The 22,166-nt window shown below is 49.8% G+C and overlaps 1 protein-coding gene across 5 annotated transcripts in view; it reads right to left on the bottom strand.

Annotated features, from left to right (window-relative positions):
* Positions 1-22,166, bottom strand: part of Col18a1 (collagen type XVIII alpha 1 chain) — a 55,986-nt gene that overhangs the window by 24,274 nt on the left and 9,546 nt on the right. For all 5 annotated transcript variants that reach the window (XM_035451823.1, XM_027394275.2, XM_035451822.1 and 2 more), the window contains exons 2-9: positions 15,686-16,230; positions 10,585-10,671; positions 8,507-8,563; positions 6,692-6,821; positions 2,409-2,485; positions 1,942-2,127; positions 792-818; positions 30-92 (exon numbers count right to left, since the gene is read on the bottom strand). In XM_035451823.1, coding sequence (XP_035307714.1) covers positions 30-92; positions 792-818; positions 1,942-2,127; positions 2,409-2,485; positions 6,692-6,821; positions 8,507-8,563; positions 10,585-10,671; positions 15,686-16,230 — 1,172 coding nt within the window. The remainder of the gene's footprint in view (positions 1-29; positions 93-791; positions 819-1,941; positions 2,128-2,408; positions 2,486-6,691; positions 6,822-8,506; positions 8,564-10,584; positions 10,672-15,685; positions 16,231-22,166) is intronic.

Below are 22,166 nucleotides of genomic sequence, written 5' to 3'. Positions count from 1 at the left end.
GGGTTATGCCCTGGTCTGCACACACTTACCTTCTCACCCTTGGGGCCCACTTCTCCAGGGGTCCCTGGAAAGCCTTGAGGCCCAGTGTCACCCTGGAAGACAAGCATAGGGGGTAAACAGAGAGAAGCGTCTCTCTTCTTTCCCACACTGAGTTGTGAGCCCCAAATGCTTCTCATTCCAGAGAGGGGGGCAGATGGGAACCAAGCCCTTCAGGGCTTCATGGAGGCCTAATAAGCCAGGAGAGGCCACAACACCAAGGGGACTCCAAAGAAAAAGCCAGGGTTTAAAAGTGACACCACCAGCTATGGATGGCACTGACTGGGAGATAGTCAGTGCCATCCAGTTGATGTCTCTTCAGAGACATCAACTGTGGCAACCACTGATCTCCTCAGCAGAGTGGTAAGTCCACTGCGTGTATGTACACGGGATTCTCATGCATCTAAGCCACCTTGGTGAACACACTGGGCTCAGGGAAACCTCCAGAAACTGACTGTGTGCAGTTTCAGTGTGGCTCTGTTAGGTACAAAGAGTTCCCTGTGGCCACTCTGGCAGCATGCAGGACCCCATCTCAGCTCTTGCACTCTGGCTCCCCCACCCCTCTGAAGATCAGGAAACAACACTATGTGGCTTTGGTGTCACCTTGTGCCTCCCTTTAGCCACCTACAGTTAGAGTAAAGCTGCCTCGCTACAGTGTCCTCTCTGGGAAATGGTCGCCCCGTGTCGTATGTGATGATCTGTGGATCCTATGGGAACACGGTACAGTGTCTGGTGCAGAGAAAGACACAACTTACCGGTCTCCCATCTTCACCAGGGTCACCCTGTAAAGTGCAAGAGAAAACAACTATGAAACAGCCCCACCGCCACTACACAAGACCGGACACAGAAACGCAGCAGCTGTCTGCTGCTGACAGTATGGCGGTTAACACTAACATAACTCTATGTGCTTGAGAGACCAAAAAGAAAAAAAAAATCCTCTAACATGCACACACACACACCCCATCTAGACTTTAAAGAGTATTTTGTTGTTCTGTTTTTTGAGACAGGGTTTCTTTGTGCAGCTCTGGCTGTCCTGACACTCGCTAGACCAGGGTGGCCTCGAACTCACAGAGATCCGCCTGCCTCTGCCTCCTTCCCGAGTGCTGGGATTAAAGGTATGCACCACCACCATCCCTGGGCTGAAGACTATTCTTAAATGGACTGATCTTGTAAAATTTGCTGTTCCAGTTAAGATAGGTCATAAGACCAACTGCTATTTCTGCTTTTGTAATCAGACTCGCTCACTCTGCTCAATGATTAAGACAACTGCAAGACACATATGTTAAAACTAGAGCCTGCCTACACATACACAGAATACGTGTAATCTTGTGGGGTTTGACTTTATAAGCCTTGGACTAATATGACTAGATGCTGCGTCTTAGGAGTGCTCTCAGTTGCAGTCCTCCTGCCGTGGGTATCCGGCACCACTATTTAATCAAACCTCCTTTTATTAAAACTTATTCGTGGTCATGGTGAATGCCTGAGTGACCTCACACCCATGACAGACAGCACTTCTGCAAAAGTGCTTAGATCCAGGGTTGGCTTGGGTATGCCTGGCCTTCATGCTCCAACCACCTTCTGACTCCCATGCACAGCAGAAGGCTGGTGGAAATCCCAGTATCCAAGGATCCTTTTATTAAAACTTATTCGTGGTCATGGTGAATGCCTGAGTGACCTCACACCCACGACAGACAGCACTTCTGCAAAAGTGCTTAGATCCAGAGTTGGCTTGGGTATGCCTGGCCTCCATGCTCCAACCACCTTCTGACTCCCATGCACAGCAGAAGGCTGGTGGAAATCCCAGTATCCAACAATGTTGCTGCTCTGATCCCAGACAGCTCTCCCACCAGCCCCAGTCAGAGACCTCAGCTCCAGCACAGATCACAAGGGGAGGCTGGCACTCACCGGTTCACCATCCCTTCCTGGAGCTCCGTCCTTCCCTGGTGGCCCCTGAGGTCCTGGGGGTCCTTGTGCTCCAGGGACAGGTTGTGCAGTAGGGCTCTGGACCACTGGGCCTGCAGGACCCTGGGGACCAGCTGGGCCAGGTAGGCCCCGAGCACCTGGCTCCCCCTTTTGTCCCTTCAGACCTCCCTAGGGACAAAGAGGATATAGGCTGCCACAACCTGCATACAAATTCACCTCACACTGCTGCTACATTCTCTAGGGAATGAACCTCAGAAAGGACTCCAGGGGGAATGGAGGGAGGGCTCGTGGTGGGGAGAGATGCAGGCTGGCTGTAGAAGCACTGTGTAGGGCACAGAGCAGCAGAGGGAGTGTGGGCTGAGGGCTTCTGTAAAGTCACAGTGAGAAGCATGGAAGCCACTGAGGGTTCCCGAGTGCCTTGAGACAAGGTCATGGGGAGGTGGCCTCACCTTTATCAAGCCACCTCCTTGGTTCTGAACACTCTCGTCCCGTGCACCACTTGAACCTGTGCCAGGAACCGTCTCAGCTGGGAAGAGGTAGAGATGACTCTGTCAAGCTCCGATCAGCCCCAGGCTCTCGGCTTTGCTGCCCAAGCTTTGCTTCTGCACCCATCAAGAGCCCCAGGGACGAGGCTATGAGAACGGCCCTTTGCCATTCCACCCACCCAAAACTCTGAGGACAGGGGCCATGGGAATGGGGGGGGGGGTTGCGAATGGCCATCTAGCAAGGGCAACAAGAGAAAAGAACCAAAGTCACCAAAGCAAGTCCAGTGACAACTGAAACCTTCAAAGATGATTCCTGGGTTTGTTTAACACCTCACCATCAAAACTCCCTCTTACCACTCTCTCCTCTTCCAACATGCAATTTGGAAAGCAGAAAGCCAACAGCAATTCTGAGAGGTGATCCCAGATGTTCACCTAGACCCCACCACGCACACTGTGCCTCTGACACACAAAGGCATATGTGACATACATATGCACACACACAGAGATGAATCCACACACACTGGCACATGCTTGCCATTTCCTCTTCTGCAGAACCGTCTGGACATTTGTGGCATTTGTGATGACCTCTGTCCTGACTACTTCGGTGTTTTCCAAACGCAAGGTTGACCTTCACAAGTTATCCAAATTCAGGGATCCATGAAGGAGTGGTGAACCCAATAAATGGCCCACACTCAGCTCTCCCCGGCTGTTCTTTGGGGACAGTAACCATGGAGATGCCAACCCAGGATCTCCTGCTGTGTGTGCCAACACACAAGTGCCACCGGAGCCAAAGTTCAGCCCAGTGAGCACACTGCCTGGTTTGGGACAGTCTTTGAGCTAAGAGCGGTTCTTACAGATGTGTACAAACAAGAAACACTTAAAGAAACAGAAAATGCCACAGAAACTTGGGTGACCCCAAGCCTGAAATAGATGTCTGCTAACTCTATCAGTTGTCATTCCTTCCTCTGTCTTCCCTTCCCTCATCTTGGGTACCTGCTATGGTTTAGGAGCCCATCTTTACTGGGACCACATGATTGGTCCTTCCTAATTGTCTGCTGTACCATCCCCTTAAGACACTTGTGGGGTGATGCCTGGAGATGGATTCTAACAACATCTCACTAGCAGCAGGCAGTATAAAATTTTGCTGCATCAACATGTCCCATCTCTTAGAGACCAACAGAGGGCTTTAATTCTTGAGCACTATTTAGAAGCATCTAGTGCCCCTTGGCTGGGGCACAGAGGCCCCCTCTTGGGTTAGAATTGATGCTAACATAGCTATTCCTGGCTGAGCTCAGTGCCCGGCAGGATTGAAGATCTGCAGCCACCCCACCCCCATGAGCTACACAAAGAGCATGCTCACCCCTCTTACCAATTCCCAGGGTTCTAGGGACTGCCACTCCTTTAGCCTATGAGGCTGATAGCGGTCTCTGGGGGAGGGGCGCTCACTATTGATGGTCTTTGCCCACACCCTGTTATGGGTTCATCATTTGCTTAGTAAGGAGTAAGCCAGGTATCTAATCAGGATGACCCAGCCGTCCCCATCTACCACAGTCAAACAGCCCTCACTGCAGGAGCCAACTACCGTATTTGACCACAAGAGGGCAGCATGAGCTTTCCCTGCAGCAGCAAGGCGTTCCTAGAACTTCAGGTTCAGCAAACCTAAAAGCACTGCCTCAAGGGGCATTTAAAACTATACAAACATTGCTAAGAGAAATCAAACAAGACCTAAACAAAAGGCAAAGATGGGTCTCAAGGGTCATTACTTTTCCCCATCAAAACTCCAGCCCGCTTTTTCTTCTCTGTGGATGTGTGGATGGCAACAACCACAAGTCCACAATTCAGGTGAACATGCAAACACCCTGAGATTGCAATGCGAATGACAGATGGAAGTACCTGGTGAGGACAAGGTGAAAGCAGAGCATACAGCCAAGACAGGCAGGGAGAGCCATGGCTCACACAGATGAGCAAAGATTCATGGTTCAGAGAGACAGATGGCGAGGGTACAGAGAGATGGGCGTGGAGACCTACAGCACAGAATAGAGGCCAGAAATAGACTCAGGTGTGGGAGGCTGCCTTCCCACATCTCAGAGCCAGCTCAGGGAGGCAAATGGGTATTTAACGGGGACAAAACAGGCAGGGAAACCGCTTTTTAAAGAATTAAAGTAGGCCTTTGGACCACCTTGGCCAGAGTCTCAGATGACACTAGATTTTTGAATTTCAGCAAAAATTAGAAAGTTAGGTTTTTCTAAAGATGAGGAAATGAGGCTGGACATTTAGGCTCACACCTGTAATCCTAGCACTTGAGAAGCAAAGATAGGAGGGTCACAAGTTCAAGACCAGCTTGACATGCTCGCACACACATATATACATACATACACACATAAAATCACACATGTGTACATGGAGATATTGCTATCTATACCTATAGATGTTATATATAGATGTTATATCTATATATTTACATATAATATAAAGATATCTACACAGATATGATAAGTACATATCCATACCCTCAGAGGGTAGGATATAAGGAGAAGAAGAAAGGAAGGGAGCCAGGTGATAGTGGTGTATGCCTTTAAAGGGGGAGAGAGAGAGAGAATATGAAGACAATGGCTGTGTTTAGATCCAGAATACATAAAGAAGTCTCAAAATTCAACAATAAGAAGCCATACAGCCCATTAAAATTCGGCATAAGGTCTAGACATGGATTGAGACATAAGCCCACGAAAAGATGCTCGTCACCATGGTAACACAAACAAGAGCACCTCACATCCATAACATATTCACGTCTAATGCCCTCACCAAGGTGAGGTACAGAGACTCCCACACACTGGGGTGAGTGATAAACAGACAAACCACCTGCAAATGGCTCTGCAGTGGCTGAGACAGAAGACCCAGAACAACTTCCTCTGAAACCATCTCAAGCTGGACACAGTGTATACACCTGTCACTAGGTCCTCAAACTGTACATAATACACACACCCATCTCTAGGTCCTCAAGCTGGGCATAGTGTATACACCCATCTCTAGGTCCTCAAGCTGGGCATAGTGTATACACCCATCTCTGGGTCCTCAAGCTGGGCTTAGTGTATACACCTGTTGCTAGGTAAATGGGCAAATACATTATAGTCTGTCCACACTGACTAGCTATAATGTGAATGTCATTTATAAAAGGGACACAGTGACAAGCAAACCCAGACGATACTTACCGTGTTCCCCCACATGTGAAGTTCTGGGAAAGGACAACTACTGTCTATGGTGACAGAGGCAGAACAATGGGTTAGGGATGGGGCTGCCCAGGGGAACCTGGCAGAGTTGGAGTCACGTTTTCTTGTCTTCCCTGGGATCCCAGAACACAGACAGATGGGAGTCAAGGCAGAGCTCACCTCATGGTCCATGGGCTCACACAGGCCAGGTGGGATGTAAGTCCCCACTCATGAGCCAGGAAGTGGCTACCTTCCAGCCTTGCTTGACTTGTGGGTTAAAGGAAGGCAGCCATGGCTGGTGACCAGTGGAAATCTAGACCCTGTATGTCACAGTTGTGAGTAATTGAGGCTTATCAGCATTAGGGGGAGCCATGGCCTGTTCTCCCCAGAGCCTGTGGAAGCCCTGGGGACCCCCGGAGACCATTCATGGGCCCCACCGTGCTTCAGTCCCATAGAGCTGGAAGGTGGTATTTATGCTGTTATGTTACCAGGTTTGTAACCCAGCAACACAGAGAACATCCTAAGACACACAATTCATATTTGGCATGTCTCAGGCATTCCCTGTCCTGTCTACTGCAGACCAGAAGCCTCATGCATGTCTACAAGACAGTGGCTCTGATGGGAGACATCCAACCCTATATGCTAACCTATGGCACAGCCTGGACTAAGGATGTATTTTCCTCTATAGCACTTGGACCAATTCACACTTCCCTAGCAAACCTGATGGCCCTGAACCAGGAGATGGTACATCTGGAAAGATTCCTACACGTGACAGACAAAGACTATACAGAGCAAGAGTCTGATGGGACAATGAAGGACATGTCACAACTGTCTCATTCAGAATTCTTCAGGGGACAAGCCAGGAGCCTGCCTGAACAGGACCTTCTTAGAAGGCAAAAGGGCTGCAGATGGGGACAGTGCTGGCCCTGATATAGGTCACATCCAACACACACACACACACACACACAGAGAGAGAGAGAGAGAGAGAGAGAGAGAGAGAGAGAGAGAGAGAGAGAGAGAGCACATCTAGAAAAGTTTTACCTCCTATAGAATCTACCATGGTTTCTTCTTCCGTTTCTTCTGTTCTAGAATCGTCTGTGGTGCTGCCTCCAGCCAGGGGTGGGGAAGTGACAGGGGGTGGCTGGGGGAGCCTGGGTGCTAGAGATGTGTCCTGCAAGAGGAGAGTAGGAAACCTGCTGTATTATTCAGCAGGGCAACCATCCCGTGCGTGTATGAGCTGGCAGTTCTGTCTGGCTGTGGGGTTTACGGCTTATGCAATGGAATGCTTTACAGGGTTTTGAAGGAGATAAGAAAAAACCGTCACTCTAGCTGGAATGATTTCCCAGGATTTCCTGCAGAGCTATTTGCTGAAGGTTTTCATCAGCCTGGGTTTGGGTCATACACCTCAATAGTCCTTAACCTAAAACTTAACGTTGCCAGAGGACCAGGGACAAAGAACCTTCCCAGGCCTAGTACAGATACTTCCTTCCTGTGGCTACAGGAAGATGCCTAAAGTGGGGTCCCCTGGTGTCACAGTAGGGTGTTTGGAGCAGGTGAATTCTCACTAAGGGTCATGATAGAGACTTCTCCCTCAGTCCCAGCCCAAGCACTGGCCCAGCAATGACTTGTTACTGTCCTAATGGAGGCAGCTGGTCCTACCCTGCAGATCCTCTGCCTTGTGCTCAGTTTCAAATGCTCCACCAAGGGACCTCGTGGCACCCAGCAGCACGACCTATATTCCCAGTGACGTCCTATCAGTGACAGTGTAGTCCAGGTAGATGGGCCCTGGAGAGTACTTTGGCTGGGGTAGTGTTGGGGCTTGAACAAGGACTCCCCTGCACACTCTTGATGCCACTGTCACACCAGACATCACAGACCAGGGTGGGCATGTGACACCAGATGTTCACAACTTTAGTCCTCTGGAGGGAAGCGTCCACATGGACCCTCAGATTAGCCAGGCCCTTCGGGGAGCCTGGGAGCCCCTCACAGTTGCCAGGCTCCTAACTGGAGTGAGCAGGTCACAAGGAAGGATGAGGTATGAGTGCTCACACTAGTTATTAGCAGTCTCTGGTCTACAGACAGGGCAGTACTGGTGTGGCATGGCGCTCATAGGCACATCTGTATTTCCAGCATCTGCCACGTCCAGGGCACCCTGTGTAGAAGCAGAAGTTTGCAAATCTAAGCTACATCTGTGAGGAGAAGGCTTATGGCCATCAAGGGACACAGAAGGCAGCCTCAGATGGCTGTGTCTCCTGTCCCTAAAACCTGCCTGTCCCTGCCCTAGTACACAAGTCAAAAAATCTTCAACACCTCTTCTAGGAGTGCTGGCCATCCTTGAGCTACTTGGTTTCCTGCAGTCTTCTTGGCCCTGACACCCAAGGTCCACTTTAAAGACAGATTCTGCAAACTAGATTCTGGGGGTTACAGAGGGGCCCCGGGGGTCACTCAAACATCCTTTCCATATCCGGAGTCCTTCTGTGCTCTTGGGACCCTGGACTGGAAAAAGCATGCAATTTGGCTTTCCAGAAACTTCCCCACAACACCACTTGTCTTGACCTCACGTTAGACACACAAACCAGTTATGGCCTCATACCAGCCAACAGCATCTACAAAATGCTGGGTAACCTGTATTGAGAAAGCTCTGCAGAGAAGAGCTTCTTGCTCAAGGCAAGAGGTAGTGGAGCCAGGGAGGTAATACAAAGCCAACCTCAGACTGGTCCCTCCCTGCTGGGCATGTATCTCCCTGATAAAGGGACTACTGGGATGTCACACACACTTGTGCACACTATGTACAGACCATATCTGTCCCTCCCCTGTCTGAACCAGGGGATGGCCTCTCCATATACAGACACTCACCTCCTCCCTGTGTGGCCTGCTGCTTTCTTCAAAGCCACTTCCAAAGTCCCCAGACGCCTGCAGGGTGTGAGAGAAGTGAGGAAGAAGTCAGGACCAGATGCCCCATGACAGGGCAGCAACTGGACAGCAAATAAGATTCCTGCTGGGTTGAAGTCAGCCAGACTCGCAGCTCAGGCAAGCCAGGATGACCTGCCCTCCAGAAGATTGCAGATCAGGCCTGTGCACTCCTGTCCTGTGACATGGCTGCCCTGTCCTAGGGTGCCATCCCTAGGGGACAGGCAAGGCAGGTGCGAAGGTGTCCTAAGCAGCTCCAATCCAGGCTGACACTGAAGAAACCTATGTGGAGTATAGGTCCATCATAATTATGTCCCCACCCATCATCTGCTTGGACTGGCTGCCTTCATGCTCTCCCTTCCCTACAGCTTCCAGGAGCTCTGGGGAAACCAGAGGCCAGCCTTTCCTCATACCAAGGTAAATGACTTAATATAAACCAGAGGAGAAATACTACCTGAGCCCATAGAGCCCATGGTGACACCTCAATATCAAGATGGCCCAGGTGGGATGGGCATGCAGACACCCAGAACAGGCAGCATGTGGGCAAGTTCACGGGTGGCATCCTCAGGAGTGGATGCCACCCATCCACTAGAGACTGGTACTAGATGGAAGCCAATTACATTTCTGATTTCTCTTCTGGGAAAAGCAATAGCTGTTGTGGAATATCATTTTAAGATGTGTTATGTTTGTTTACACTGTGGGACATTTGTTTTGATGATGCAAAGATGTGTTGCATTCTTTGGTGTTAGACTTGTTTAAACTCTGTGAAGCTGTGATTCTTTGTCTGTCTAAAATACCTGATTGATCTAATAAAGAGCTGAACGGTTAATAGCAAGGCAGGAGAAAGGATAGACGAGGCTGGCATGCAGAGAAGATAAATAGAAGGAGAAATCTGGGAGGAAGAGAAGAAGGAGCAAGAGAACAAGGAGAGGACACTGGGGGCCAACCACACAGCCACACAGCCACACAGCCACACAGCCAGCCATGGAGTAAGAGTGAAAGTAAGATTACAGAAGAAAGAAAAGGAAAAAGCCCAGAGACAAAAGGTAGATGGGATAATTTAAGAAAATCTGGTTAGAAATAAGCTAAGCTAGGTCTGGCCATTTATAAGTAACAATAAGCCTTGGTTTTGATTTATTTGGTAGCTGGGTGGTAGGCCCCCAAAAGAACCAAAGGGTAAAACAACAACATCTTGGCATTCCAACGTGGGGCTAGAATAAAAGAAAATTCAACAAGCATCTTGGAAGTAAAATATAAAAACAGGAGTGTAAGGTAGACATACTCCACTACTTACTCCCAGTCAAACACAATCAGTCTCTGTCCAAGGAGAATTGGGGATTGGGGTGTTGTCGTGTGCTGTCTCCATTGAGACACCTGCCACCTCCAATCCTGTCCTCGGGTAACAAGTGGATTGTTTTCCTCGGGTGCCATGATATTGCACACATGCACACACAAACAACACGGAGACACAGCACACGGAGACATAGTGCATACAGACCACACAGCAGGCACCCCACACATACAAAAGATGCCCAGCACACAGAATACACAGAGAGACACACACACCACACGGCTCACACGCCACACATATAACATAGATGTGCACAGAGAGACAACACACAGCAGACCAAAAGAAAGAAAAAGGTACATACACAACAGAGAAAACCACATAGAAGGAGATCACACATACCATACAACAGACACACACAGCACACCAAGAGAGACGCACAATCGCACAACAGATAGACATATCCCCCCATAAACACACATCATACAAAGCACATAAACACACATACCACCAAGCACACATGCACTTTCCACGGTGTGACTCCTATATCACACTGTGTCGCTGTGGGTTGGTCTCTGACATTTACGATTCCCAGATTGTTTGAAGAGGAAAGTTAAGGCAGGGGTGGTGTCTGAACACATAGGTTCCTACTTGCATCTTTTGGTTTGTTCCCAGCATATCGCTTTGGGACCCTTGCTCGCAGTGGGGAGACCCCACCACCACCACAGCCACTCACCCTGTCTTCATCATCACCGTCTTCATCCAAGCAGAGCACGGGGCTCACCCGGGGGTTTTGTCGTACCTTCAGCTCTGAGATCTTCCCCTAGACGGAGGCAGAAGGTCATTAGTTTGAAAATGCAATGTTGCTCAGTGGATCGGGCGTTTAGCCACTCGGTTGCCAGCTGGTGGCACTGTTTGGGAAGGCCGTGGGATCTGGAGGAGGAGGAAGCTCACTGAATTAGGTCTCTGCCTTGGCATTTCACAGCCCCACTCTCCTTCCTGTCCACTCTCTGCTTCCCGACTGCAATGTGACCAGCTGCCTCATGTCTCCGCCACCATGCTCTCCCTCACAGACCATCGCTTCTCAAACCACAAAGCCAAAATAAACACTCATCTTCCTTTCTTAAGTGGTTTCTGGTCAGATATTTGGTTACAAAAACAGGGAGAGAAAGTAAGACCCTGGGGCTCTGGAGGCAGGTGCTCTGGCAAAGCCTCTGACTCATGCTGGCCTCCAGCCTAGCCTGATGCTACTACCAAGGACTCTCCCTTTGTCAACAGGACTAAGAAGAAGACTTATTCAATGGCTTTCAAGTTGTGGCAGTTTCTGAGGCAAGCCATGGCCTCATGCTTCCTGTCTAGATCGCTGTTTCTTACACGGGCTCCAGGTTGTCTGTCTGAGGGCACCTGAAAGCTTCTATTATGCTAATTTCAGTTTACCAAATAAAAGACGGCAATTCCTCTATTCCAAAGTGGCTTTCTAACAACTCCTGTCACAGCCAGGTCTGAGTGGATGGAGGCAGGCAGATTTCTATGTGGCCTGACGAGAATTACCTCCCTCTGGCTTGTATGAACAATAGCAATACTAAGGGAAGGGTGTGACTGTCTTAACGAAACTTGACATGGAGACACTGAAATCTGAATTTCATACCAAATTCCACATGTCACAAAATGACTTGTTGATTATCCCAGCCATTTGAAAAGGTAACCATCATTCTAGCTTGGGAGCCTTGTGGGAGCAGGCTGGCCCACGCTGTGTTGACAGGTTTATTCTGTTTATTCCAGGCAATGTCCCGAATGTTTTCATCAGCTGATACTCAACACACCTCCCTGTCCCCACCTCCATCCCTAGCTGGGTCCTAGCCTGAGAGGTAAGGAGACACACACTTCCTGCCAGCGAGCTTTCCCAGTCAACGCAGCATCTGGGGACAGAATGGACACCTTAAGAAGCCCACTCAAGAGTGGCTGCAGCAGGTGCCATGGTGACAGCTGAGAGCCCCCAGCTGGGTTTAAACACTAGAAAACTGCTTCCTAAGGACAATGCTGGTGCCAGGGACATTTCCCGAGGTCTCAGCAGCAGACACATAGCATTCATTCCCCACAGACGGGCGGACTGTGTCACACACTCAACCAACAAGGCTGTGGGGTGCATGCATCTGGAAGACGCCTCCAGAGGGTGGACAGGGCTTGTGTCTGCACTGAGTTCAGCTTTTGTGTCCTGCCCTTGTGACTCCCCGCCTCCCCCTGCCTGCAGTTTTCCCAACAGCTAACGGGGACGATGTCAGTTGTACAAAAGCCACAAGACCCACTGCAAATATTTAACGGACTTGGACCTAAAAGTTGTGCAATCCGGACCTTGGAAACTGGGGGACTGTGAACATTTATAGATAAGTGCCACGTGAAACTCTTCCTGCCACACCAACCAGCAGTGCTTTAGCCATGGGGAAGTGACCAGCAGGAGGCTCACACACTGTCTCTGCTCCCCTGGACCTGCAGTACACCAGCTAGCAGAGGTCAGAGGCTGAAGCTATGCTGTGGGGCCACCAGCTATTTTGCTCTCATGTCCTGGTTTCCCTGTGGCCTTCAGGGTGGCCTCTTTGCCCCGCCCCTTTTTCCTCAGCCCATCTTCCCCTCCTTCTCTTCTCTCCCTCCATGACCAGCCTAGTTGCTGCTGCCCTGTGACCCAGCCATGCTGCCTGCTCTATTTGCTAACATCTGCGGCCTTCATACTCATTCCCCCACTGCTTTATGGGCCTCTGGCTTCAGGTCTCCTGTGACCAGATCCCAATAGGCCACTTCATCACAGCCAGCCTCCTCTGGTCTCTTCAGATGCCCAGGAAGGACGCGGCACACATGCTGTGACCATGTACCCGCCACGGCGACTCTCATTTCAGCTGCATAGGAGAGGTGTCTGCCGAGCTTTATGCACGAGAACACTGAGCAGGAGCTGGTGGGACAGACTGCTGAGGAGCACCCTGAGAGCTGGACTGAGAGTAGACCCATGAGTGCTCCGTTCTCCTTGACTAGGAACAGGAAAATGGTTGGGGCGCTGCTGGCTGCTCCATCCCTCGTACGGGAGGCCAGGTCTGATGTCGCCCATCGGGGGCTGGGGCCACCTCATGGCACCAGCACACCCATCATCCATGGTGGAGCCACAGCTGCACCCTGAGGAAAATTCACAGCCTCAAGTCTAGATAAAGGAACTGAACCTTGAGATGCTCACAGCTAAATGAGAACACTGGGAAAGCAAGCTGTGCTTACAGGGTCTCTCCTGGGGTCAAAGATACCAGGGTCGGGGAGGTGCTGGGGTTGAAAGAGAACCAGAAAAGGAACCTTAAGCCAAGAAGATGCATGCACACACAGAGAGGAGGGGGGCTAGTCTGGGCCCAATGGGGATGACCCAGCATGTGGGAGGCCCTGGATTGAATCCTCCCTAGCACCCCAACACTGGGAAAGAAAGACAAAAGAAAACCAAGAGAATGAGAAGAAGTAGAGGCATCTCCAGCAGGAAAAAATAGTCAAGAGGAATTATAACTGCAGGACACAAAATAACGAACAGAACACCCATGCTAAAGTACAGTAGGAAGCCATGCTTTAGGAAAACTGATAACCAGTATGACGCTCATGACCAAACTCAAAGGGACAGACAGGAAGACAAATGAGGACTGTCACCCAGCAAGGACCAGGCTGGAGGCACAGCCCGGCTCTCCCTGGCAGTGTGGGGATGCAGGTGAGGCAGTGTCCTCACTGAAGATGGCTCAGAGGATGCCTAGCTCTCCATCCCACCGGCTCCCAATGCTCTGGCTCCCCAGTTCCCTGGCTCCCTGACTCCCAGAGCTCTGGGCTAGCTTCGGTCATGCCATGAATCGCATGACACAATGACTCCTCCCCCAAAGACCTCAGCACCAAGTCTGCACATGCAACTTGTGCAACATCTAACTATCTTCTGTCACTGGCACATCTCCCTCGCTCCAGCCGGGGTGTGATTTAAATGGAAAGGACCTCGAGACCCAGCCTACAGGAGCAGGCAAAGTCAGACTGCTGAGGTCAGCTGGGGAGGCAAAGACCAGCACAGGTCCGGGAATGCTCTCCGCCTCCCTCCTCCAACCACCAAAGAGTTTTCATGTCAAAGGTTGTGGTGGGTTTTTTTTTTCTCTCTCTCCAGACACAAATTAACCAAATAAACACTCTAAATGTCCCAATGTTGTTATTTTTAAGTGAAAAGACAAATGGCAGGCTGGGATATAAAATTTGTGCATACACAGCCAGAGATAAGTTTCTTTCAAATATAAAGAGCTGTATAAATCAATAAGAAATGGCTGAATTCCCCACCAAAACCCAAAGCAAATAAATAAATAAGTAAACAAATAAATAAATGGAAAGGTCTGCATTCACAAACACACCAAGAAACAAAAATGAAAATGGCCAGACACAGCTTGTCTGCATATCCAGTTGGCAAACCTCTTTTACACAGCCTGGCAAGGCCCAGCCAGTGATGAGGCCACCCAACTCAGGGTGTCTGTGGGCCCCCATCAGCACCACTGGGTTTGGCAGTGCCCTTAGTAGTCTCATGCTCACTATTCCTCACCCAGCTCTGCTGGGGAAGTAGGAGACATACAGAACCTCTGATGTCTGCCACCCCCTTGGAAAGTGATGGGGACACACAGCACCAATGTCCCACTCTGGAAACTGTGACGCTCAGTTTTCTGGTAATCGTGTTTGAAGATCAGAAAGAAAACACAGGGGCCCAGTTTGGTGCCAAAGTCCGGGCAGTTCTTGAACCCCGTGGGTTAAAAGTTCCTGCCAGAGGTAGAAGGTCAGCTTCCAGGGCTGTGGACACCGGACTTAGAACAACTTACAACAGGAGGCCCTTGTCTGGGTCATAATTGAGTGTCTGTCCCCTGGGCACATGTCTTTCCTTGCACACACAGGGACCCCTGTCTGGGTTGGGCAGGGGTGTCCAGCTGCTAATGGCTGGAGTACTGAATTCAGGAGCCATGCATGAGTCAGTGCCAGCTGAGGGTCCCCACGCACTTGTTCCCAAGAGGCTGGGCTCCCAGCTGGGATCTCAGGAAAAGTGCCCTCCTACGAGGAACGAGGACCCAGAAGGGAGGGACTTTCCTAGTGAACATGGGAGAGAGCCACAAGTCTGTCACTGTCGCCCAGTGAGTCCGGAGTAAGTCTTCATTAAAATAATAAACAGCCCAGAATGGCTGACCTAAGCAGGTCTGTTATGTGAAGTCTCAGGCCCCATTGCCAGCAGGGTGCTCCCTCTACTGTGTGTGTATAGTCAAAGAAAGACCCTATGGGTGGCTGGCTTTAAATGAGTAATTTTTGTTGTTTTGAGACAGGGTCTCAAACGGACCTGGAACTCTAGATCATTCTCCTTCCAGCTGCCAAATGGTATTACAGGTGTATGTCCCCAAGCCTGTTTTTCCACAAAATGCCTAAGCACTTGTTTTTCAGGTGGAATAGCTGAGCCCGGACTAAGCCACACACTCTCCTGATCTACACTTGGTGTCTCTAGCTTACCACAGGCCCCAGCTCATACCTGAGAAGAGGGTCTGGATCAACTCAGGATGGGAACCCGAGAAGAGATGACCTCCATCAGTCAACTAGTGGACCCTGGGGTCTCAGAGAACTCACAAAATCCCAGTGTGATGCTTCCAGGGTACCAAAGGATTAAGTAAGAGTTGGGGGAGCAGATGCTACTCCAGGCACAAGAGGGGAAGTGTGGGCTATTGTACCAGGTTGCAGCATCAACTGGAGAAACCTACTTTCCCTGGTTCCCATGGCCCCCTCCTCCCCTGGATCAGCACACAGTGGGGCAGCATAGTTACCTGGAACTTGTCAGGGTCAGCTGCTCCAGCCTGACCCACAAAGAGGCCAGAGCCAAGCTCCAGCTCCAGACCCTGTGGGGACCGCGCAAACGGCACTCTCTGGAACTCTTCACAGTCTACGTAGAGAGTCACAGAACCTCCATCCACGCTGAGTGCAAAGTGTGTCCACTGGCCAACAAATGCAGGTAGGCGGAAGCTGGCACCTATCTGGGTCTGGCTGGCACCGGGCTCCGTGTAGAGCAGTGAGATGTTTTGGTGTCCATACTGCACCCCTGAGAGCTTCACACCCAGCGAGACCACCTCCTGCGCAGCGTCTGTGATGGCAAACAGCACCCCTGCAGCCTTTGTGGCTGGCTGAATATGAAACAGGAGTGAAAAGTCACGGAAGAAGAGTCTAGGGAAGTGGTGCTGGGCCATCTGGCCGCTGCTGGAGTCCTGTCCAAAGATGTAGGCCGGCCCGACTTGAGGGTCGTCGATTTGTGAGATCTGCTGGGGCAGAGGGTCCCCGAGGAGCTGTGGCAGCCCCACCTCCTCAGCAAAATCCTCTGCAAAGAGAAGGACACCTGGTGAGGTGGCTGCACAGGAAAAGACAGGGTCCCAGTGGCATCCATCCTAGGAGACACAGGCCATGTAACCACCCCTTACCCAGGCCTATGTGGCCCTCTCTTTGGGTCTCTCCTTGCCTCCATGGGCTCGCAGGCCAAAGCAAATATCCCAAGACGGGAGTGAGGAGCTGGGGCACGAAGTCCCCCCACTCCGACTCTGCAGTAAGACCTCTCTATGGCAAAGAGAGAGGAGGTGACACACGGTGCTCCTGCCTGAAGCTCCACCTGCCCTGGGAGCCAGCTCGAGAGAGATCAAACCTGGGAGACTCCAATGGCCAGGCTCCAAAGTGGGATTCCCCAGGTCTCATCTGGTCATTATGGTTTCTAAGTTAAGGTCGAACTCTCTCTGGTTCCCCACAAGCCTGTGCCTCGGGATAGGTTACAGGGCAGGAAGACAGGACAGCTCTTCCTCAGCCACCTCTGCTCCCTGAAGTTTGTAGCCACACTATGGTGCTGAAGGCGTATGGCATCTTGCAGCTGAAGCCCTGCACAGACTCTCCCAGATTCACAACTCTTCTAAAGTGCTCCAGGGTAGACAGAGACCCGTTTCACTTACTGACTTCCCTCCTAGTGCCATCTTGAGTCGGACACAGCTATATGAGCCATCCCTGTCATTAGGCAAGGGCTACCAAGGTCACTCAAGCAGCATAGCATTACAAAGCCTGGAAGCGGGTGCTCATGGTCAAGAGATTTTCTAAGAGGAGACAGATGGAGCCAGGCATGCTTGGTAGGATGCAAGTGTGTAAAGACACCATGCCTCAGGTCAGGCTCCAGCTGTAGGGCTGGAATGACAAGGTCCCTACAGAGTATGAGATGGGAAATGCTGAACCCCCGACTTCACAGGACAAGATGAGTCACCAAGTCCCTTGAAACCAGAAGAAAAGCCGCCATAGAGCATATCCCTCGGGGGACAAAGGACAGCTTTGTGTGTCACATAGACAGCCTGACTGGCTGTAAGGGTCCCTGTAAGCCTCACACTGTCACAAGTTCCTTAATCCCTGAGTGCCAACCAGACACGGTGCTGGCCAGGTGCAGAGTGGACCCGGCCTGGAGGGGGCATGGCTTGCAAGAACTGAGTATCTGTAGCCTTCAAACTGAGAGCAGAGAAGGCTGATGGGCTAGCCTTGGACAGCCAGTGATCTGTCACAAGCAACAGCTACAGTGTTCCCTTCTCACCAGAAGTGCTGGGACTCAGAGTCCACACTGAAGTACTGAAGCCATGTCATGCACGCTGCCTGGGTACTGGAGATGAGGCCACTCTGCCCCTCCCTTCTGGACAGCACAAATCCCTGGTGCCCCACTAGCCCAGCACACAGGACGCTACAGCTGCTGGCTTCCTGGGCTGGAAGGCACCAGTGTGTTCCATGATGACCCCTGGGTCCTTAGAGACCTACAGCCAGCTCTTCCCAAGTCCTTCCATTTCCTTTCTGTGAAAGTCTTTTTGGCTCTGCTGAGAGGAGATGCCAAATGCCAGGGCAATAAGATCACTGGATCTGTTCTCTGTTACAGCATTGTGATGGGGGGAGGGCCTGGCTGCCTAGGCCAGGAAGCTCATTCTCCTAGACGGAGCAAGGCCTGTGCCATGCTCTGAGAGGCCTTCTAGAGGACGGTGGCCCCTTCACAAGTTGAGACTCCTTTAGTCACCTACCTGACCTCAGATCCAGGAATGGGGGTCCTGCCTGGTTAACGCCACCTCCCCCGAAGTGAGCAGGTACAGCTCTGCACAGTCTGTGTTTAAACACGCACACCCTTTAGCTATGTGTAGAACCAAGTGCAGCCAGCACCCACACACACACACACACACACACACACAAGCACAGCCAAAGCCTGGCTCTGGAGGGACCAGTAGGGAGATTGCCTGGTACTCCCATCTGACTGGACCAGGCTCCTGATGGTACAGGAGTCCCTGTCAGCCTCCCACCATGAACAACAGCCAGTCCACTTCCTAGGCTGAAGTGCAACTTTCCAGACACTTGACTTCCCAGCACCTTCACTGCCAACCTCACCAGCAGGACCTGGTTCAAGAACATCGAGGGCAGACGGTACATCTATTTGGCAAGGCTTGACTTTGGCGAGGGCTCAGAATGACAAATGTCATGAGAAGAAGACCTTTCACAGGGACCCTGGCAGGATGGATCATCAGCACTGGAACAAGAGGGCTCTTCTAAGCAGGTGACAGTCCCTCCCTCAACAAGGCTCCTGGTCAACCCAGTCTGCCCACCCTGGAGAATGGTCTCCAACTAAGCCAGTATCCCATGGACTGCCCAGGGGTACTCTACTCCTCTAACGCAATGGAGCAGGCCTGCCATCCTATATGTGTCCTGCTTCTGACAACCAGGGCCCCGCTTCTTGACAACTGGCTCTCCCAGGGATGTGGTCTGGGGACTGACTGTGCATCCATCCCTGGGCTGGCCTCTGGCTTTCCCCACACACGCTCTGGGAGCTGTTGTGTACAAGGCTCAGGCCATGGTAGCCTGTCGCTGTTCTGTCTGGCCTCTTAAGCCTGTAGAACTAAGACTGAGGCAGCTGTGCCCAGGCCTGAGTTCCGGATGTGCACCTGGAGCTCCTAGAGCTCAGGGAGATGGCACTATGAGGTAACTTCCAGCCCAGCACCAGAGGAGAGTGTGTCTGAGACTCCCAGCTGCCAAGCAAGCAACTGCTATGGAACCTTCTGGAGAAACTGGCTCCTCAAACAAACGTTTCCCTTGAGTCAGAGGGAATCTTGGCAGCCCCTTCCTGCTTCTAACTTCTGGGGTCTATTCAGACACAAACAGATGTAGCAGCTGTGTGGGGGCATGGGGGCCAAGGGTGGATGGTAAGTAACATCTGTGCTAGACCCACCCTGGGTACCCAATGGTCACCTAGCAGATAGCTGCAGAAGCCAGGGGTACAAGACCAACCAGCATTCCAGCATGAGACTGTCCAAACTGCTGTGGAGAAAGGCTCAAGGGAGTTATTTGAACTAAGCAACTGGCATGGAGACTTTTATTACATCCACCTAGGTCTGGCTCCGATGAGCTGTGGGAGATGAGCGGCATCAGACTCAGTGTGGAATGGGGCCTTGGAGTGTAGTTTTGTGAAACCTTGAATGGAACCATTTTAAGAGATACTCAGAGTCCTTGTGGAATTGAGAAACTATAACCAATCCAGAGCAAGGAAAAGGCAAAAGTCAGGGGAAAAAAAAAAATCATCATTAAAGGTGGTTTGAGTTCAGGTGGACCAGCAATCTGAATACACTATAAATTCTCAGGTAGAAGACAGGCTTGAGTTAGGTCAAAAACAAAGAGTCAAGAGAAACATGCATAACAGCACAGCAAAGAAGCAGGTGAAAATGACACAGAAAGCCTGAGGGGAAACCAGCAGGCAACAGTTACAAGGCAAGCATTGCAGCCGTAGCACTAGAACAGCTTGAAGCCAGCCTTCGACCTTTGTCTGAGAGCTGCCCTCATGGGCACACATGTATCTGGCAATGGTGCCCTGGGCACACACAGCAAAGTGGGGTATCTTAATGACATCCCCTAAGCACCTTTTCTGTTAAAATTCAAACAGACTACCTCAGTGAGATGGGAGGGGACTGAGCCTGCAAGGTGTTTATACAAAGTTCCCAGACGCTGCTTTGTAACCCAGTAGCAATTAGAAGAGTGCACAAACCCAGGGTGGGCACACACCCGACTGCCATATCCAAAGAAAAATACACAGAACAAAACATTTCTAGAAACAGCATTGTACCTTGCTTGAAATACTAAAATTGACTTGAGCAAGTGAAAACTGGGACTGACATGCTGCCGCCCCATAATATTACACACACACACACACACACACACACACACACCCAGGTAATCAGTGTTAGTATGCAGGCTTCTGTACTACACTATGAAATCAAGGGACAGGCAGAGATTAGAAGTCACACAGTCACATGAAGAATCAAAGATCCGCATAAAGGACAATGCAGAGTCAGACATTAAAGCTGTGTTCCGTAAAACACCAGGCTACTCCACATTTTGTTTTCTACCTAACTTAAACATATTCAAGGGAGTTTTACATTTTTGTTTTGGGATGCACGTGTATAAAAAATGTCATCAAGGAGTCAGGAGTGGTGGCACACGCCTTTAATCCCAGCACTCGGAAGGCAGAGGCAGGCAGATGTCTGTGAGTTCAAGGTCAGCCTGGACTACAAAGCAAGTTCCATGACAGTTAGGGCTGTTAAACAGAAACTCTGTCTCAAAAAACAAAACAAATCAAGTCATCAAGGTGTCTCAACAGTAAAAAGGAGTGGAGACAGAGCTACAAAGGAGTGGCACCTTTGAGTACCACTGAAGTTAAACTAGCTCATGTTCAAATTAAAATATAAAGATTGAGGATGACAAGTGTAAAACTATACATGGTAACCACACACAAAAAGATAACTGGATATCCACAAGAAGAAAATAAAAAAGGAATTTAAACATTTCATTGCAAAATCAACTAAAGGGGCTAGAGAGAGATGGCTCAGTAGTTAAAGAGTACTGGTTGCTCTTTGCAGAGGACCTGAGTTTGGTTTCCAATACCCACAAGGTAGCTCACAGCTGTCCACCACTCTAGTTCCAGGGGATCCAGAGCCCTCTTCTGACATCTGCAGGCACCAGGTATGCATACAGTGCACATACATACATATAAAAACAACAACGACCACAAAAAACCACTCACACATATAAAATGAAAATAAATCATTTTTAAAAAGCATCTAAACAGAGAGTAAAGCAGGAAATGAGGAACAGAAGCATTAGACACAAAATATATCAACAGCAGTGACAGAAGTCAAGGGCAGCAATTACAATAAATGTAAATGGATTAAATGTCAATCTAAAGAGAAGAGATTTGGGCAAGTGAAATGGCTCAGCAAGTTTTTGATCCCAGGAACCTGCAAGGTGGAAAGAACTGATAATTTCTACATGTGAGCCATGGTATATGTGTGTGCATGTTGCACGTGCGTGCATGCACACACACACACACACACACACACACACACACACACACACTCAAATAAGTCAAAATGAATGTAATTTTTAAAAGCCATAATCATATGCTCTCTACAGGAAACTTTCTCTAGACAAACAGGTTGAAAATGAATGGACCACCCACATGGAGAGAATGCAAGGTAGCTACTATAGTATCAGACAGAACAGAATTTAAATGATGAGTTGTAAGAGGGAAGGGCACAGAAAGGGATCGATACAGGAGGGAACTATGACAGTGATAGACCACCAACATACATGCAGCAAAATGACAGAATAAGGGGAGAAACAGACTGTTGTACAATAGCAGTGATTTCAACACCTTCTCACTAAAGGGTAGAACAACCAGATAAGGAAGATAAGAAGAATTCCTGGGATCTGTGAGCATGCACAGAGCACTGCAGCCACAGTGGCTTCTGGGTTCCTCTCTGGTATATATGTGACATTTCCAAGACAGACACATCAGGCCACAGAAAACCTCAACAGATATAACATATACTCTCCAACCACTTTGAGTTCACATTAGACCCAAAAAAACTGGTATGAAATTTGTGGGAATTAAATTTCACACTTCTAAACAACCACTTTAGGACACAGGAATCAAGAGAGACATGAGAAAATACGTAGGAATGATAAAAGTCCCAAAATACTTGTGGGGGAATTAAAAAAAATCATAGAAAGGAGAAACATATAGCTATATACATTTCATTAATAGACAAGTGATCTCAAATAAACAACCCATTGTATATACAGAATGAGGAAAAGAAAAAAAAAGGAAAAAATAAAACAACAACAACAACAAAACCTATTCCAGAGCAAACAGAAGGGAAAAAATAAAACAAAAATCAACAAAGCAAAGAACGGAAAAAAAATCAATAAAAC

Source organism: Cricetulus griseus, assembly GCF_003668045.3.
Source record: "Cricetulus griseus strain 17A/GY chromosome 1 unlocalized genomic scaffold, alternate assembly CriGri-PICRH-1.0 chr1_0, whole genome shotgun sequence".
Classification (NCBI taxonomy): domain Eukaryota; kingdom Metazoa; phylum Chordata; class Mammalia; order Rodentia; family Cricetidae; genus Cricetulus; species Cricetulus griseus.
The sequence above is the reverse complement of the archived record's forward strand: the minus strand, read 5'-3'. Positions and strand labels throughout refer to the sequence as shown.